Source organism: Haliotis cracherodii, unplaced genomic scaffold (assembly GCF_022045235.1).
Source record: "Haliotis cracherodii isolate W230 unplaced genomic scaffold, xgHalCrac1.p SCAF_13, whole genome shotgun sequence".
Classification (NCBI taxonomy): domain Eukaryota; kingdom Metazoa; phylum Mollusca; class Gastropoda; order Lepetellida; family Haliotidae; genus Haliotis; species Haliotis cracherodii.
This window is the reverse complement of record NW_027266268.1, coordinates 30,134,498-30,149,801: the sequence shown is the minus strand read 5'-3', so window position 1 is coordinate 30,149,801 and position 15,304 is coordinate 30,134,498. Positions and strand designations below refer to the sequence as shown.

Below are 15,304 nucleotides of genomic sequence, written 5' to 3'. Positions count from 1 at the left end.
TGGTGACCACATTGGTGGAGCGAGCGCCAAGGGTAGGTACCAAGAACCAAGGATATTAATCAGGGCTGACTTTGGAAACAATGGAGGGGGGCACTGCTGAAGTATGGTTCCTGCAAGTTTGAACCAAGTTTAATTCTGATTTAAGGCCTTCTTGAACCTCCTTTAGGCAATGACCACTGTTTAAAAGTAAGACTTGAGCCATCAAGTTTAATGCCAATTTACGGCCTTCTCAAACCTCCTTTAGGCAACGACCACTGTTTAAAAGTAAGACTTGAGCCATCAAAGTTTAATGCCAATTTACGGCCTTCTCAAACCTCCTTTAGGCAATGACCACTGTTTAAAAGTAAGACTTGAGCCATCAAGTTTAATGCCAATTTACGGCCTTCTCAAACCTCCTTTAGGCAATGACCACTGTTTAAAAGTAAGACTTGAGCCATCAAGTTTAATACCATTTTAACACCTTTCAATCCTCAACCATTCTGAAAACAGTGATCCCACTTTACAAGGCTAAAAGTGAGACCCAAGTGTGTGTCTAAACAGGTGTATCAGCACATTTATGCTGTATCATATTGCAAGAAAGATGCCCTGTACATCCATGTACGCTTTGGTATTAAGTCTACACTCAAGCATTTCATCCTTTTTTATCAAACAAGTTCTAATCTCTTGTAAATTATGTAAATGAGCCAAATTTCTAAGGCATTTTATCAAAAGTTATTATCTTTTTAAGGTAGATTTAAATTCAAGGCCTTTTCAATGCTAGTTTAACAGATTCAAGGGCTTTTCAATGCCAGACATCCAAATTCAAAGCCTTTTTGATTGCCAGACATCCAAATTCAAGGCCTTTTGATTGCCAGACATCCAAATTCAAGGCCTTTTGATTGCTGGACATCCAAATTCAAGGCCTTTTGATTGCCAGACATCCAAATTCAAGGCCTTTTAAATACCAGGCTAGATGGCCAAATTCAATGTGTTTGTATTGATGTGGTGTTTTTTCATCAAAAGAAAAATTATTTCATTTTGGGGTCCCTCAATATGAAAGGCTTAATTTAATTTCTGTATTTATTTTTGTAATAATATTTTGGTATCATGAACAAATATGAGTCTTGTGACTTTCAGTCAGTGAGATGATGATGCTATTATTTGTTACTGTCATGACAAACATTGGAAGGTTTACTCAATTATGGTCATTATCTTTAGGCCGTATATTGCTTTCAGTTGATTTTTGAGACCGACCAACGACAAATAGCTGAAAAGGGAACAAACAAAAAATTACTTTGAATAATTTTTGTTTGGGCCAACTCTTATTCTGAAATAAGAATAATTCAAGATTTTATCACCACAGTTTGTAACAAAAAATCTTTATTCTAACTAAAAATTACAAGCAAGTTTTTTTCAGTATCTTGCACTGTTAAATTGGGTTTGTTTTGCATTCTTTAGTAGCAGTACTAATTTGGAAGTTGAAATTATATTATTATTTTTTTGACCGCCTAGAAATAAATAAAAGGCCTTAATAAAATTAAATGATTCTAACAGGCTGACTCAAGCATGGGCCAGTCCCTCCAATTTTTCACTTTGAATATATTTACGCCCACCCTCCGATTCGTGAAAAAACATGGCATGATTAGTGAGATGTTAATGTAACTGACTCGGAGCAACTAATTAAAAATTGAAAGGCATTGGGCTGCATTTAGAAGCTGTGGTATCGGTGAAGACAGCATTGACTTGGATTTCATCTGCTGTATTCAACCAATGCATCACTTTGGTCCAGATGCTGGTACCGTGCTTGCAATCACATAGTTTTAATATCATCATGATTGTGAAAACAACGTTGGGGGATTTCAATGACTTTTGATGTCAGGTACCGAAAGCTGACTAAACCTATTTTTGCCATCCATTAAGGGATGAGTACTGCAAGTGGCGACGTATTCTGAGTTCACATAAATGAGGTTTCACTGTAGACAATGGGATACTGGTACTTGAGATAAGAGAGATTTCTTTCGAGTCCGGACTCTCTCCACATGATCTGGTACCTGGGATTCTTTGTAAAAACTGCGGCTTTTTTGTTTCAGAAATTGCTGGTAAAAAAATATTGTGGCTCAGGTTTTACAAACCAAATGTGATATTGTGTTAACTGAGTTACTTGGAAAACATTATATGAAAAAATGTTCCATTCCTGCCTTCAGAGAGAGGTGAGGTGAAATTTGGTTTAACGTCGGGTCCAAGATTATTGCACTTATATAGCGACGTGTATGCAAGTGTGTGTGTGTGTGTGTGGCTGCTTGTACTAGTCCGGACTGATGCCGATTTATAGTGCTAGCTCACTGAGATACCATGCCGCAGTTTAACATGAATACCCCACTCAGACACAGACTCCGAGCCGACCAGTCCTTGTTATAGCCCCTTAATGCCGAGCGCCAGACAGGGTAACAACAAGTACCATCTTTTAACGTCTTTTGGTATGACGCGGCCGGGGATCGAACCCCGGACCTTCGGCTCTTCCGGCGGACGCTCTACCACAAGACCACGGAGGCGGTCGCCTTCAGAGAGAGAAATTGAAAGAAGAGTAGTGACAGGGATATGTTCTGCCTCGAACAAAAACCTCACCTCTGAAATATCAACTGGGTGGTTTCCTGACTTGTTTCTGCTGGATTCAGATGTCAATAATTAGTACTGTCACATTGATTGTCTAACTGTTGTATGTGGACAATTAAGTCTTTAACATTGTTTACTAATGAGGAGTTGTAATTGGATGTAAATGTTAGCACATCAGTGACAGCGGCAATAGATCATCAAGTGAAAAAACGACATCTTGGTGTTGAAAACAATATGGAGAATGCTGCAATGACATTAAAGGTTGTTGTGATGGCAGATGACATTGAAGGTTGTTGTGATGGTAGATGACATTGAAGGTTGTTGTGATGGTTGATGAAATTTAAGGTTGTTGTGATGGTTGATGACATTGAATGTTGTTGTGATGGTTGATTACATTGAAGGTTGTGATGGTTGATTACAGTGAAGGTTGTTGTGATGGTAGATGACATTGAAGGTTGTTGTGATGGTTGATGAAATTTAAGGTTGTGATGGTTGATGACATTGAATGTTGTTGTGATGGTGGATGACATTGAAGGTTGTGATGATTGATGACATTGAAGGTTGTTATGATGGTAGATGTCATTGAAGGTTATTGTGATGGTAGATGACATTGAAGGTTGTTGTGATGGTGGATGACATTAAAGGTTGTTGTGATGGTAGATGTCATTGAAGGTTATTGTGATGGTGGATGACATTGAAGGTTGTTGTGATGGTTGATGACATTGAAGGTTGTTGTGTTGGTGGATGACATTGAAGGTTATTGTGATGGTAGATGACATTGAAGGTTGTTGTGATGGTGGATTACAGTGAAGGTTATTGTGATGGTGGATGACATTGAAGGTTGTTGTGATGGTGGATTACATTGAAGGTTGTGATGGTAGATGACATTGAAGGTTATTGTGATGATGGATGACATTGAAGGTTGTTGTGATGGTAGATGACATTAAAGGTTGTTGTGATGGTTGATGACATTGAAGGTTGTTGTGATGGTAGATGACATTGAAGGTAATTGTGATGGTAGATGACATTGAAGGTTGTTGTGATGGTAGATGACATTGAAGGTTGTTGTGATGGTTGATGACATTGAAGGTTGTTGTGATTGTAATCTTCACAAAATGACAGATGTTAAAACTGTTTATATCCTTTGATACCAAATATTCCAGCAAAAATCTGTGTAAAGACTTCATAATCATAAAGCTCACCCTAGTAGATCCATAGAATAACAACGTTATGAGCCACGAGTCCACACAGATCATAGCTCTGTGAAGCATCACTGTCGGCAACTGATGTGACTGGACATGCGACATGCAGGTTAACCGTCAACACCTTGGTCTTCAGAGTTGGAGCCTGTGACAGCAGACTAATAGAAAATATTGCACGATGAATGATCTGGCTTATGGACGTTAATGTTCACTGTGTGTGAGGTGACGGATGGGAGTGTGTGAATGTCGTTTATGCTGCAGTCAGCAATATTTCATTATAACAGCAGCTTGTAAAGGAGGGCATCCACGTAAGGCAATGGTGGAGTCTCTAACAGCTCTCGGGGGCACGGGTGGCCTAGTCGTCTAAGGCGCTGTGATTCGCTGTGCAGAGTTGCATCCCTTGGGCATGCCAGAAACCTATGATTGTGGGTTCGAATCCCAGTTCGCCCCGATTATGTTTCTAGGTTTGTCAGCACCATACCCGTGCTCGTAGGTTTCACTGAAGTGGTAAACGTCTGCGACCTGCATCACTTCGGGCTTTCCTCCCACATTAAGCTGACTTGCCGCGATGTAACTGTAAAACTGTTAGAAGCAGCGTTAAACACAACTCACTCCCTTTAACAGTTGTCTATGCTGACCTCTCATTGGCTGGACTTTTATGTTTTAGGAATATTTTTTGCCATTATGTTCCGAATGTCATTCTCGCTTACATTAAAGCATGTGGCAGTTTTACTAGTTTATAAATATCTAGGTACTTTAAGCAAACCTTTATTATGGGCAAGGTGTAAATGGGCCCCAGTTGCTCGGCACCTATAAAACTTTAAATGATCAATCAATCAAGGAGGGCATCATGAATTTATTATTTGATTTTCATCCCAGGCCACCTCAGTACCTAACACCTCATATCATCTTGTTATCAACTACAGGAGTGACGAAATAATCAACATAGTCGCTCAGACATACCAACAATCAGCCTGTTACTATAACTAATTCATAATAGGTGAAAATTATGCTCACACAGGTATAGCTTGTATATGTTACAGATAATGACTGAAATTTTATTTAACCTAGACAATTTGCAAAATACCAAAATATTTCAGTCATTTTACAATTATTTTTCCATCAAGATTAACTAAAAGTTATTAAGGTCAAAAGGGCTTAAAAACATCACAGTAGACTAATTATGCTGGGATTAAAATTAAAAAAACATTAAAATTATACATTGACTTTCGTTTTCTTTAATCCTATTATTTTCAGTCACTGGGTCTTTAAACAATACATCATGTAAATAACCACGGGTCCGGGTAGTCCTGTGGGTACCTGGGTCCCATTCAGGACCCACCTGAGTACCCACATTAACCGTCCTACTAGCCCTATCACCATCACACCTATTTTGCTAGTACAATCTAACAATTAGATGATTCTGACCTTCTAATGTTCATGTTTTTCATGGTCAGTTATTGTCATCGTTGTTATGATCGACTGATGTTTGTCACAGTTGGTACTGTCTTTCGATCCCTTTGAGTGAGTGAGTATGGTTTTACGCCGCTTTTAGCAATATTCCAGCGATATTACGGAGGGGGACACCAGAATAGGGCTTCACACATTGTACCCATGTCGGGAATCGAACCCGGGTCTTCGGCGTGACGAGCGAACGCTTTAACAACTAGGCTACCCAACCGCCCTTCGATCCCTTTGAAAGGTGCAGCAGTCTGTTTGACAGTAGTTCATGCTCTTCGTTTGTGACATCAGAACTGTACCTACATATTATTTCTGGATCATCACAGAAATCCAGTGATCGTTACTATGAGCAACATCCCAAGTTAACACACTAAACCTGGATCCTACTCTTAAGATCCATATCTAATATCAATCCTGTATGGGATTCCGGATTAGAAAAGGTCCTCAGCAACCTATACTGGTTGTTTGTTTGTTTGTTTTTTAACGTGGCACTAGCATTCCAGCTATATGAGGGTGGTCTGTTAATAATTGAGTCTGGACCAGACAATCCAGTGACTGACATCATGAGTAGTGATCCATGCATTTGGGATACGATGACATGCATCAATCAAGTTAGCGAGTCTGACCACCCGGTCTCATTTGTCGCCTCTTACGACAAGCATGGGTTGCTGAAGACCTGTTCTACTCCGTATCTTCACGCGTCTATACTGGTTGTGATAGGTGACCCAATGGATCAGGTGGTCCTGCTCGGTGACTTGGTTAATAGCGTGTCATTGTATTCTAATGGTGTGGATCGATGCTCACAATATCGATCACCAGATTGTCTGGTCTATTTCTAAAGGCAGCCGAGAGTGGCTTTAAACACTGAACAAACAAACCTTAGAAGATAAGGTACTCGGGTTGGGGGTGTCCAGAGTAGGACCCGGGTACCCACAGGACTACCCGGACCCGTGGTTTAATGACAAAAATTATCTAGAACTCTATGGTTACACTATAAGTCACTAAGGTTCCCATTTCTTTCTGACTATGCACCCATTCCTTCTGATTTTTATATATATGAATAAAGATAAAACTTCATGCAGTAAACGTCAGTGTATGCATGACCAGATTGTTTTACACGTATATCTAAGTACATTTTGCCAGGGCTACGGTCAAACTTTTCCAAATCGGACAGTTTGTACCTATCTCTAGATATCTACAGTGGGTACCCAGGTAGGGTCGGATAATAGGGAGGTGGGTACCCGGGCAGTAAATTTGGACTCGTCCTAGCGATATTAGAAGATCCCCATCGTGTCTGGACAATCATTTCACATTTCATATGCACCTGTCGTGTCCAGTGTATTCCCCCTGGTCAGTCATGTCTTGACCTGAAAGGATTTGTGTCAGTGGGAAAATTAGTTTCACCATCGCTGGCCCCTGCACGACAGTCCTATCAGTAGTCGCTGTGCCTTCGTTTGCCACTTAGCTTGACCGTGCTCGTCCTTGTATCGGGATGATGAAGCTGACAATGGAGGAGGTTGCAGCCCAATATTGGCGTGACAAGTTTGACTATGGAGGGTTGTTATGCTATTGTGTTCTATTTATCACACTCTTAAAGTACACGCATTCATTTGTGAGTGAGTGGATTTATGGCTGCTTTGAACAGTATTTCACTTTCAGCTCGAGATGATGCAGGTGTGAGATGTTGACCAGTCTGATGAAACCCTAAGCAGGAGAATACTGCAGTCAAACCAAGAGTCACAGTCAGGGCAAATCTGGGAGTCAAACCCATGTTTATAGAATCCTTGCAATCCTAAGGGACATAACTCTGTGATACAAAATGTGCTCGAGGTCTGAAAGAGCTATTGAAATGTATATGAAATCTGTATGAAATAATAAGTTACTAGAGAGTCATAATCAGGGCAAATACCGGAGTCAAACCCATGTTTATAGAATCCTTGCAATCCTAAGGGACATAACTCTGTGATACAAAATGTGACCGAGGTCTCAAAGAGCTATTGAAATGTATATGAAATCTGTATGAAATGATAAGTTACTAGTGAGGGTTTACATTGTACATTGAGGTCTTTAATGATTTTGAAACAGAATTTATTTCAAACAAAAATTTTCAAATATTGAATGAAAATGACAATTTACAGTAAGTAGATGGATAAAGATGGTCACCACACCACAGGACATCAGTGGTGTAGTCATCTAAAGTGACGAAATTCACTTTGCGTCTCTCTGGCCTGTCTTTGTGTTTGTTTGTTTATTCGTTTGTTTGTTTGTTTATTTGTTCAGTGGCATTGGTGGCCATGTCATCCAAGGCGCCACAATTCACTGTGCAGAGTTGAATTATAGAAACATGTTAACATTCTTGATCTTTGGTTCGAATCCATGATTCGCACTGATCATTGTTCTGGGTTTGTCTGCACCATATTTCTGCTCCCCAGTTTCATTGTGAATATTGACGACTGCATCACTTACAGAGAAAGAGGATGTAAAACATTGGAAACAAATGTCTTGCTTCTGTTTGTCATGACCTGAAAGAGGTTTGCTGTATTCAACATATTTGTTTTAAACGCCCAGCACACATAAAACACTTGTTTGCATAGGCCCTTTCTGGAGAAAAACTATTTCACTATGTATTCATTAGGATCAGTACTTGAAGACTTCATTAAAGGGGAAGTGTACACGCAAAAATCACTTTCTTTCTTTTTCTAAACAAAACGCAATTTTAGAATTAGTTAGTATCTGTGTTTGAAAATATACACTCATTTTTTTTCACAGTGAAAGTAGGAAGCTCACAATAGTGTGAAAGTGATATGCCGTTATGAGGCCTTCGTTTAAAGAGCGAAATAGGCCTGAGTTATCCCCCTTAGATTATGACGTAATTGGTGCCAATTCAACTGGGTCCCTGTCTATTCTCAACGCAAAAGATATCAAGGACCAGTTTGCGGTAAAACAACATGGTCTACGACACACTCCGGCGCAGTGGTGACTCAGCATAACACAATTCTGGCTGGCATCTGAGATGCTAGAATCACAAAACTGTACCTACACCACGTGAAGCGGCTCTAACAAAGCATGATGACGTCATAATGTTTATCAATTGGCACCAATGACGTCATATTGCAAGGGGCATAAGCCATGGTGTTTTTGTTATGGAAATAGAACACTTGGTAAATTTAAAAAATATGAATCGTTTTAGTGCAAAAAATATGTTAATTAAATATGATGTTTTTATATTTTTGTCTATGACACTTCTATGTTAACACTTTTAATGTGGAAAAAGTACAAGAAAAAATGGTTCATTTCCGTGTGAACTTGCCCTTTAAGATATAGAAATGGAACAAATATAGATGGGAATCTCTGTGTAATCTTAATAAAAGATTTTTTTTTTTTCTAAATATATCCACTAACCATCCATTGGGGCAGAACAAATAATTGTTAAATGCCAACGTTTATCACCAATTGGATTTTAAACTTTATAGCCAAAACTGGCTTGTAAAAAAACAAACAGGCATAATTAGTAAAACTTCTCTTTTTCTGATTGAAATCAGTTAAGTAAGCTCTGTGCAAGAAAAATATTTATCTTATTTGTAATTTATTTTATGGAATGTAAAGAAAACTTGGAATAGTTCTGTGAAATTCCGAACCAGTTCGTTCTAGTGCACATGCACTGAGTCTTGTAATATTTCTTCTATTGTGGATGTTGAAGCTATTGATTGGTTTTGAAATCAATATGAGGTTTAAGGAGTCATCTGCCTGACACTTCTTTGGTCAGGCGAAAACTTCATCAATAGATTATTATTTTTAAATCCAAAGTAGTAGGCAGTTTGGTTTTTTTGTCTGCGCTTAAAAAATATGTCCGAAGCATCTCTGAATATCAACTGCCAAAGGGTGTGATACACATAAAGCGGGTATGTTTGGCTAAGGGCTATTTTTTCTGCTCAAAAGAAGTTAAACAACACCTGATTCTTTCATATTACTATAGTTAATCTGTCATTGCAATAGATTAACTATAGTAGTATGAAAGAATTGGGTGTTCTTCTGTCATGGCAACAGATTTACTATAGTAATATGAAAGAATTGGGTGTTCTGTCATGGCGACAGATTTACTAAAGTAATATTAGAGAATTGGGTGTTCTGTCATGGCGACAGATTCACTATAGTAATATGAAAGAATTGGGTGTTCTGTCATGGCGACAGATTCACTATAGTAATATGAAAGAATTGGGTGTTCTGTCATGGCGACAGATTCACTATAGTAATATGAAAGAATTGGGTGTTCTGTCATGGCGACAGATTTACTATAGTAATATTAAAGAATTGGGTGTTCTGTCATGGCGACAGATTCACTATAGTAATATGAAAGAATTGGGTGTTCTGTCATGGCGACAGATTCACTATAGTAATATGAAAGAATTGGATGTTCTGTCATGGCGACAGATTTACTATAGTAATATTAAAGAATTGTGTGTTCTGTCATGGCGACAGATTTACTTTAGTAATATGAAAGAATTGGGTGATGTTTGAGTTGTTTAAAGTAGTATATTGGTGTATTTCATCAAGTTATGAAAGAAGGGGATGCATGTAGCAATGTTCTTCACGTGGAGGGACAATCAAATTATGTCAGGTTGGTGTTTGGTACGGAGGCAGGTGGAGATGAAAATCTATAATTTATTTAGAACGCTCTCATCTTCATGTTTCTATAAATATTAGATTCAAATTGCTTTCAAAATTATAACTCTGTTAAAGTTTTTCCAAAAAATATGAGAATAATGTTGAGTGCACCAACTTTTATGAGCCTTCAATGAGTCAAATGAAATATCAATCATTCTATATACTAGGGTAGGGGTATGTAGTTAAAATGGTTATCTGGTCATACTGAATCAGAAATTGAGTTCTTCATATAAAGAATATTTGGCCATATTCAATAATATGTTTTCTGACAATGCAGAATAATAACTTTGTGATTTTTATAATTAGTTTAAAGTTTTTAAAAGTTTGTCATTTATATTTGGGTTGTACAGTTTCTTGAAAACTTTCTGATTTATGTTTAAGTGAGGTGAAATGGGGTTAAACATTGTTGATTAATTCACTTATATAGCGATGGGTATGCCAAGGTGTGTGTGGCTGCGTAAAATAATCCCGACCTTTGCCGGTTTTATTAATTTAAAGTGATTATGTCCGGACATTATTGCTTGATATTAAGGCGAGTTCCCACGTACCTGAGGAAGGTGGGCTGTGTTGAAAGAATGACAAAGACGCAACACTGGATTTAATGACGAAGGGTGTGGAGATACTAATGGGCTAACCCAATTTAGAAATGGAATCATCCTATTAAAGCCCTAAATGGCCTGACGATGCTAATGTGATGTGAGACGCGATGAAAGCCTGTGCGAAAGTGATGAGAAGAGACAGTGACGTAATTCAAGAAGCAGTGATGACGTCACCACGAGATGGTTACGTAACTTCTGAGCAAAAGCAACAGATGTAGGTGAAATTGTAAACATAAGATCATATACCTGCAATAAAAATATTTAGTTGCTAGTTTGTTTGTTTGTTTGTTTGTTTAATGCCTCACTCAGCAATATCCCAGCTATATGACGGTGGTCTGTAAATAATCGAATCTGGACCAGAAAATCCAGTGATTGACATGATGAGCATCGATCTACACAATTGGGATACGATGACATGCATCAACCAAGTCAGCGAGCCTGACCACCTGATCCTGTTAGTCACCTTGTACGACAAGCATAGTCAGTTTTTACGTAAGCATGGGTTTCTGAAGCCTAGTTGCTAGTACTAATTGTAAATATTGTGCCTGTTATGCATATTATTTCGGGATGATTAGAACTAGTCTGTTCCTTTGGCCATTTGGTTCTATTGTCTGTAATCATGTTGTTCCCTGAGCAGATATAAAATAAAACTAATTTAATTGAGTTTCAACACAACACTTTGCCTTTTATTCAACCTTGATGACAAATAGTATCATTTCAAAAAATATTTTGCTGTTGTCATGGAAATAAGACTTTAGAAAGACTGTGTGGAGTTTTTGCAGAACAGACCATAAAATGAATCACAGAGCTGCACATTATTCAACCTTGTAGAAAAGTTGTACCTTTTTTGTTTTGATATTTCAAATGTTGCTATTGGCCTGCCTGGGAAACAAACCACACATATTCAATATTTCTTATCAACCTGTCATGGACGTGATTCCTTTTGCGGATGAATTTGAACTTTGATATTTCCATGGAACCACAATCAATTTCAGGGGGAATCTATTTGGGGAAGTTATCTCAAAACCGGTCAATAGATCTTCATGGAACGTAGCACCGAGCTGAGTAGAACATGGCACATCAGGATAGCTCTCATACAATTATTCAAACTCTCCAATAAAAGACTTACCCCTTATCATAATAATCATAATCATTAACATAATCATAATAATGCAGAAGGCTGCAGTGTTGGGGAATCTTCACATCCTCCGAAAAGTTCTGTGGGTTCGACTAGGCAGCGCTTTCTGGGAGAAGTCCCATTTGCTGTCTGGGCTGCATGTAGAGGGGACAAGGACCCTGAGCCTAACCAGCCTGACTGTGCTAGGATCACCCAAACCCCTTTGCTGCATTTTTTTTTTTAATCTGTAAAAAATAATAATAATAATAGGGATTCCCGAAAAATCTGTTCTCCATAAAATTCAATAAGCTTCTGTAAGCACTGAATGAATAAATATTCTATCTCAAACAAAATTCTAAGACCACCTCCCCACCCCCGACCCACGACCGACCCACGACCGACCCACGCCCGACCCACTAATGGCCTGTCCTGTAGAGTACCAGGCACCATCAGGCACTGTTCCTCCGACCCACTCTCTCGCTCACTACCTGAATCTCTGTGTGGGGCAGGCACTAGCATCATTGTCGATCTGCTCAGGAAATTAGAAGAAAGCTAGGCCACAATCAATGTTATGGAAGATACAAAGCTCCCGGGCCGTGAACCTGATCGAGCTATCATTGTAGAGATTCCCTTATGACGTCAAAGCCTGGCGGAGCATCAGTCTCGCAGAGTTCAGTGTGACGTCTTGCAATATTCCCCCATCCTTCGAGTAGCAGCTGGTTTCTGCAAGTCAGCCAGGCAGTGGACTGTGCTCCAACCCTTCTGCACATGCTCAGTGAGCTGGAGAAGACCTGTGCCCAGAATAGATAAAGGTAGCGGGCAGTGCGGTGAGCTTCAGATGAGTGTAGAAGTGTGAGGAGTACAGGGGTATAGAACAGTTTGGTCTATTCACACATACTTCTCCTGTTGGGAGGACTTGAACAGCGGAATGAAACTTTTGAGGAGATCACGCAACATCGTGGACTTTGAGGATAATATGAGGGTAGGTGAAGTTTGTGGGATGTTTAGGAATTTTTTAAAAAAATTTTCATGGACTTTGATGTTGTGTGACATTTGGCTCTAGTGTTCTACCTGATTCAAGGTATAATTGCATATATTTTTCACATCTGCCTTGAAGTACTTAATGCAGTTTTGAAATATTATTTTCCTGTGAGAGGAATTTTCTTTATCTTGGTTAATAATATAATTAGATTCTAACTATTTTAATGTCTAGAATCTGAGGTGTTTCAGAGATGGACTTATTTCTCTTTGTAAAGACTTATGACTTAATTGTCTAGACTTGTGTCTGGTGTTGAGTTTACAAGATGTGTGGATTTCAATATTCAATTTCCTATTTCAATTAAGATTCTGCAAGAAGGTCAACTTTAATAGCATCGGTATTTTTGCTGAAAATGATCCAAAATGGTTTCAAGCGGTGTTATACGTTGTCAATTGTCTACTGCAGTCTTTGTATACATAGCATTCTAAACTTGGCTATTGCTGCTAGCATGGTACTACAGTTCCTGGAAGTCTGACAATTTGGCATTATATGCGAAGTATAATTTATTTATTGTCTGGGCTTAAAGTGTGTTTATGCATAATGCTGCAATAAACTGATATCTTGCACAGTTCCATCAAACTACCTACTGCTTCATTTCTGAGCAAAATGGCTGAATGAAATGTTCTGAATAGTGACTGGGTATGTTTGATAAGATTTGTAGGCATCAGTTGATATTTTAAGTGTTTAAAATTAGAAGAAAAACATTGTTCACAGAGCACATTTCTTGATTTAATTGAACCTTTTTCAGTCAATAAATGCTTGTGAGTAACTAAAATGATTAAAAAGTTTAATAATAAATAACATTTAAATATAAAAAGCAAAGAATCGTAGGGCGTCTTCTTCTGGTATTATCTTCAGAGCATCAGGTATCAGTTTTGTTAAGTTAACACAAGAGTGATGTATCACAACCTTTTTAATAGGCATATTTCGGTCAGACACTTTCCATGAAATTTGTAAATCAATTGATGATTGCAAGACATCCTGATCTGATCTCCTTGAATTGGGTGGGGTTGGGTGAGGGTGGTGTGTGTTTGGGTGGGTCAAGTCACAGAGGAAATAGGAACATGACAGGCTGTCATGTTGGTGTCAAAAGAGAGTGAGTGAGTTTGGCTTAACGCCGCTTTTAACAGTATTCCAGTTATATCACGGCGTGTCAGCTTAATGTGGGAGGAAAGCCCGAAGTGATGCAGGTCTCAGACGTTTACCACTTTGGTGAAACCCACGAGCACAGGTATGGTGCTGACAAACCTAGAAACATAATCGGTGCGAACCGGGATTCGAACCCATTCAAAAGAGAATCATGTTCATCACCTGTACCCTGATCAGAATCCACCAGTGCAGCTGCCACCACTCTCCGACCACCCTTTTTTTTCCAAAAAAAATCAAAGATTTTATTCCAGCAGAACCCAAGACCATGATGGCGCGTGTGAACATGTATTTTATGCAGCATACTACTAACAACAACTTACATATTATTTAATTCCTATTATTATACAAAGTATGGCCAGGGTTGTTCTGTACGATGCTCGACTGCAACGTGAATCTGATGCAGGTTGGTTTATAATGCATTGCTTCCAGACATTTGTTGGCGAACGTCATGGAAAGTCATCTTGTACACAATGGAGGGATCGATCTGCCAGGGATAACAGACTTGAGGAGTGTAATTGGATAACATGCGTAACTGCTGTTCGTTAGGCCAACTTACCAATGTGAGGAGGCTGAGAGGTCGTTGGAGGATGTGGACAATTAATGGCCTTTTCCTGCCCTTGTAACCTGATGTATTGATGATGAAGGGGTTTCAAATGCATTTGGAAGACGTGTTCTTGGTGCTTTTATTTCATGGATTAGAATTGCAGTTAAACAGAAGTCATGAATTTGTAGCAATGGGTTTTTTAGCTGGCTTTTTAACTAGTATTCAAGCTATTCCAGGATTTATTGACCAGATATTGGTTTAGTATTGTTTGGCGCTGTGGTTAAAACTTGAAACTTACTTATTTTCACAAGATTATTGTTATGAAGATATTATGTGATGTTTGTGATGCAAATATTTTTTATTTTTTTATTTTTTATAATTCAAAAATTTCTTAATGTGGATAATAATTTGTTTGCATTAAGAAATTTGTAAACTGAAATGTGTGTGAGTTGTGTTTAACTTGCTTTGGACAGTATTCCAGTTATATCACGGCATGTCATTTTAATTGGGAGAAAAGCTCTAAGTGATGGAGGTGTTTCGTGAAACCCTCAATCACAGGTATGGTGTCGACAATTGAAATGAAGTGATTCCTCGAAATAACGCTCCTCGATGTACTGCTAGCCCGGATTCCAAGTCGCAGGTGATAACAAATGAACTTGGTCAATACAAAATTAAGATAAAACATCACCAGACAGGATAATTAACTGATTAAAATTTGTGTTGTATTATGTTAAAGTTTAATTTAAGGGGATAATGGCAATAGAGTTTCTAACTAAATTAAACTAAACAACCTTACCGCAAACATATGTTGGCTTTGAAACAAAATGCTTTTCAAGCATCTTCACATCTCTCAAAAACACACAAAAAAACGAAATTCTTTGAATTCCTCCTCCTCATAATCACACACATTACCCAAACCTTTTATTAGATTATCAA

At 38.5% G+C, this 15,304-nt stretch overlaps 1 protein-coding gene across 3 annotated transcripts in view; it reads left to right on the top strand.

Annotated features, from left to right (window-relative positions):
* The window catches only part of LOC139459833 (uncharacterized), a 200,290-nt gene that overhangs the window by 162,600 nt on the left and 22,386 nt on the right, over positions 1-15,304 (top strand). The window contains exon 1 of one of the 3 annotated variants that reach the window (XM_071241536.1): positions 12,393-12,618. The exons of the other annotated variants lie outside the window; for them this stretch is intronic. Within the exon in view, the coding sequence (XP_071097637.1) occupies positions 12,565-12,618 (54 nt within the window). The 5' untranslated portion in view covers positions 12,393-12,564. Of the gene's footprint in view, positions 1-12,392; positions 12,619-15,304 lie in introns of those variants that run through there. 3 annotated transcript variants of the gene reach the window in all.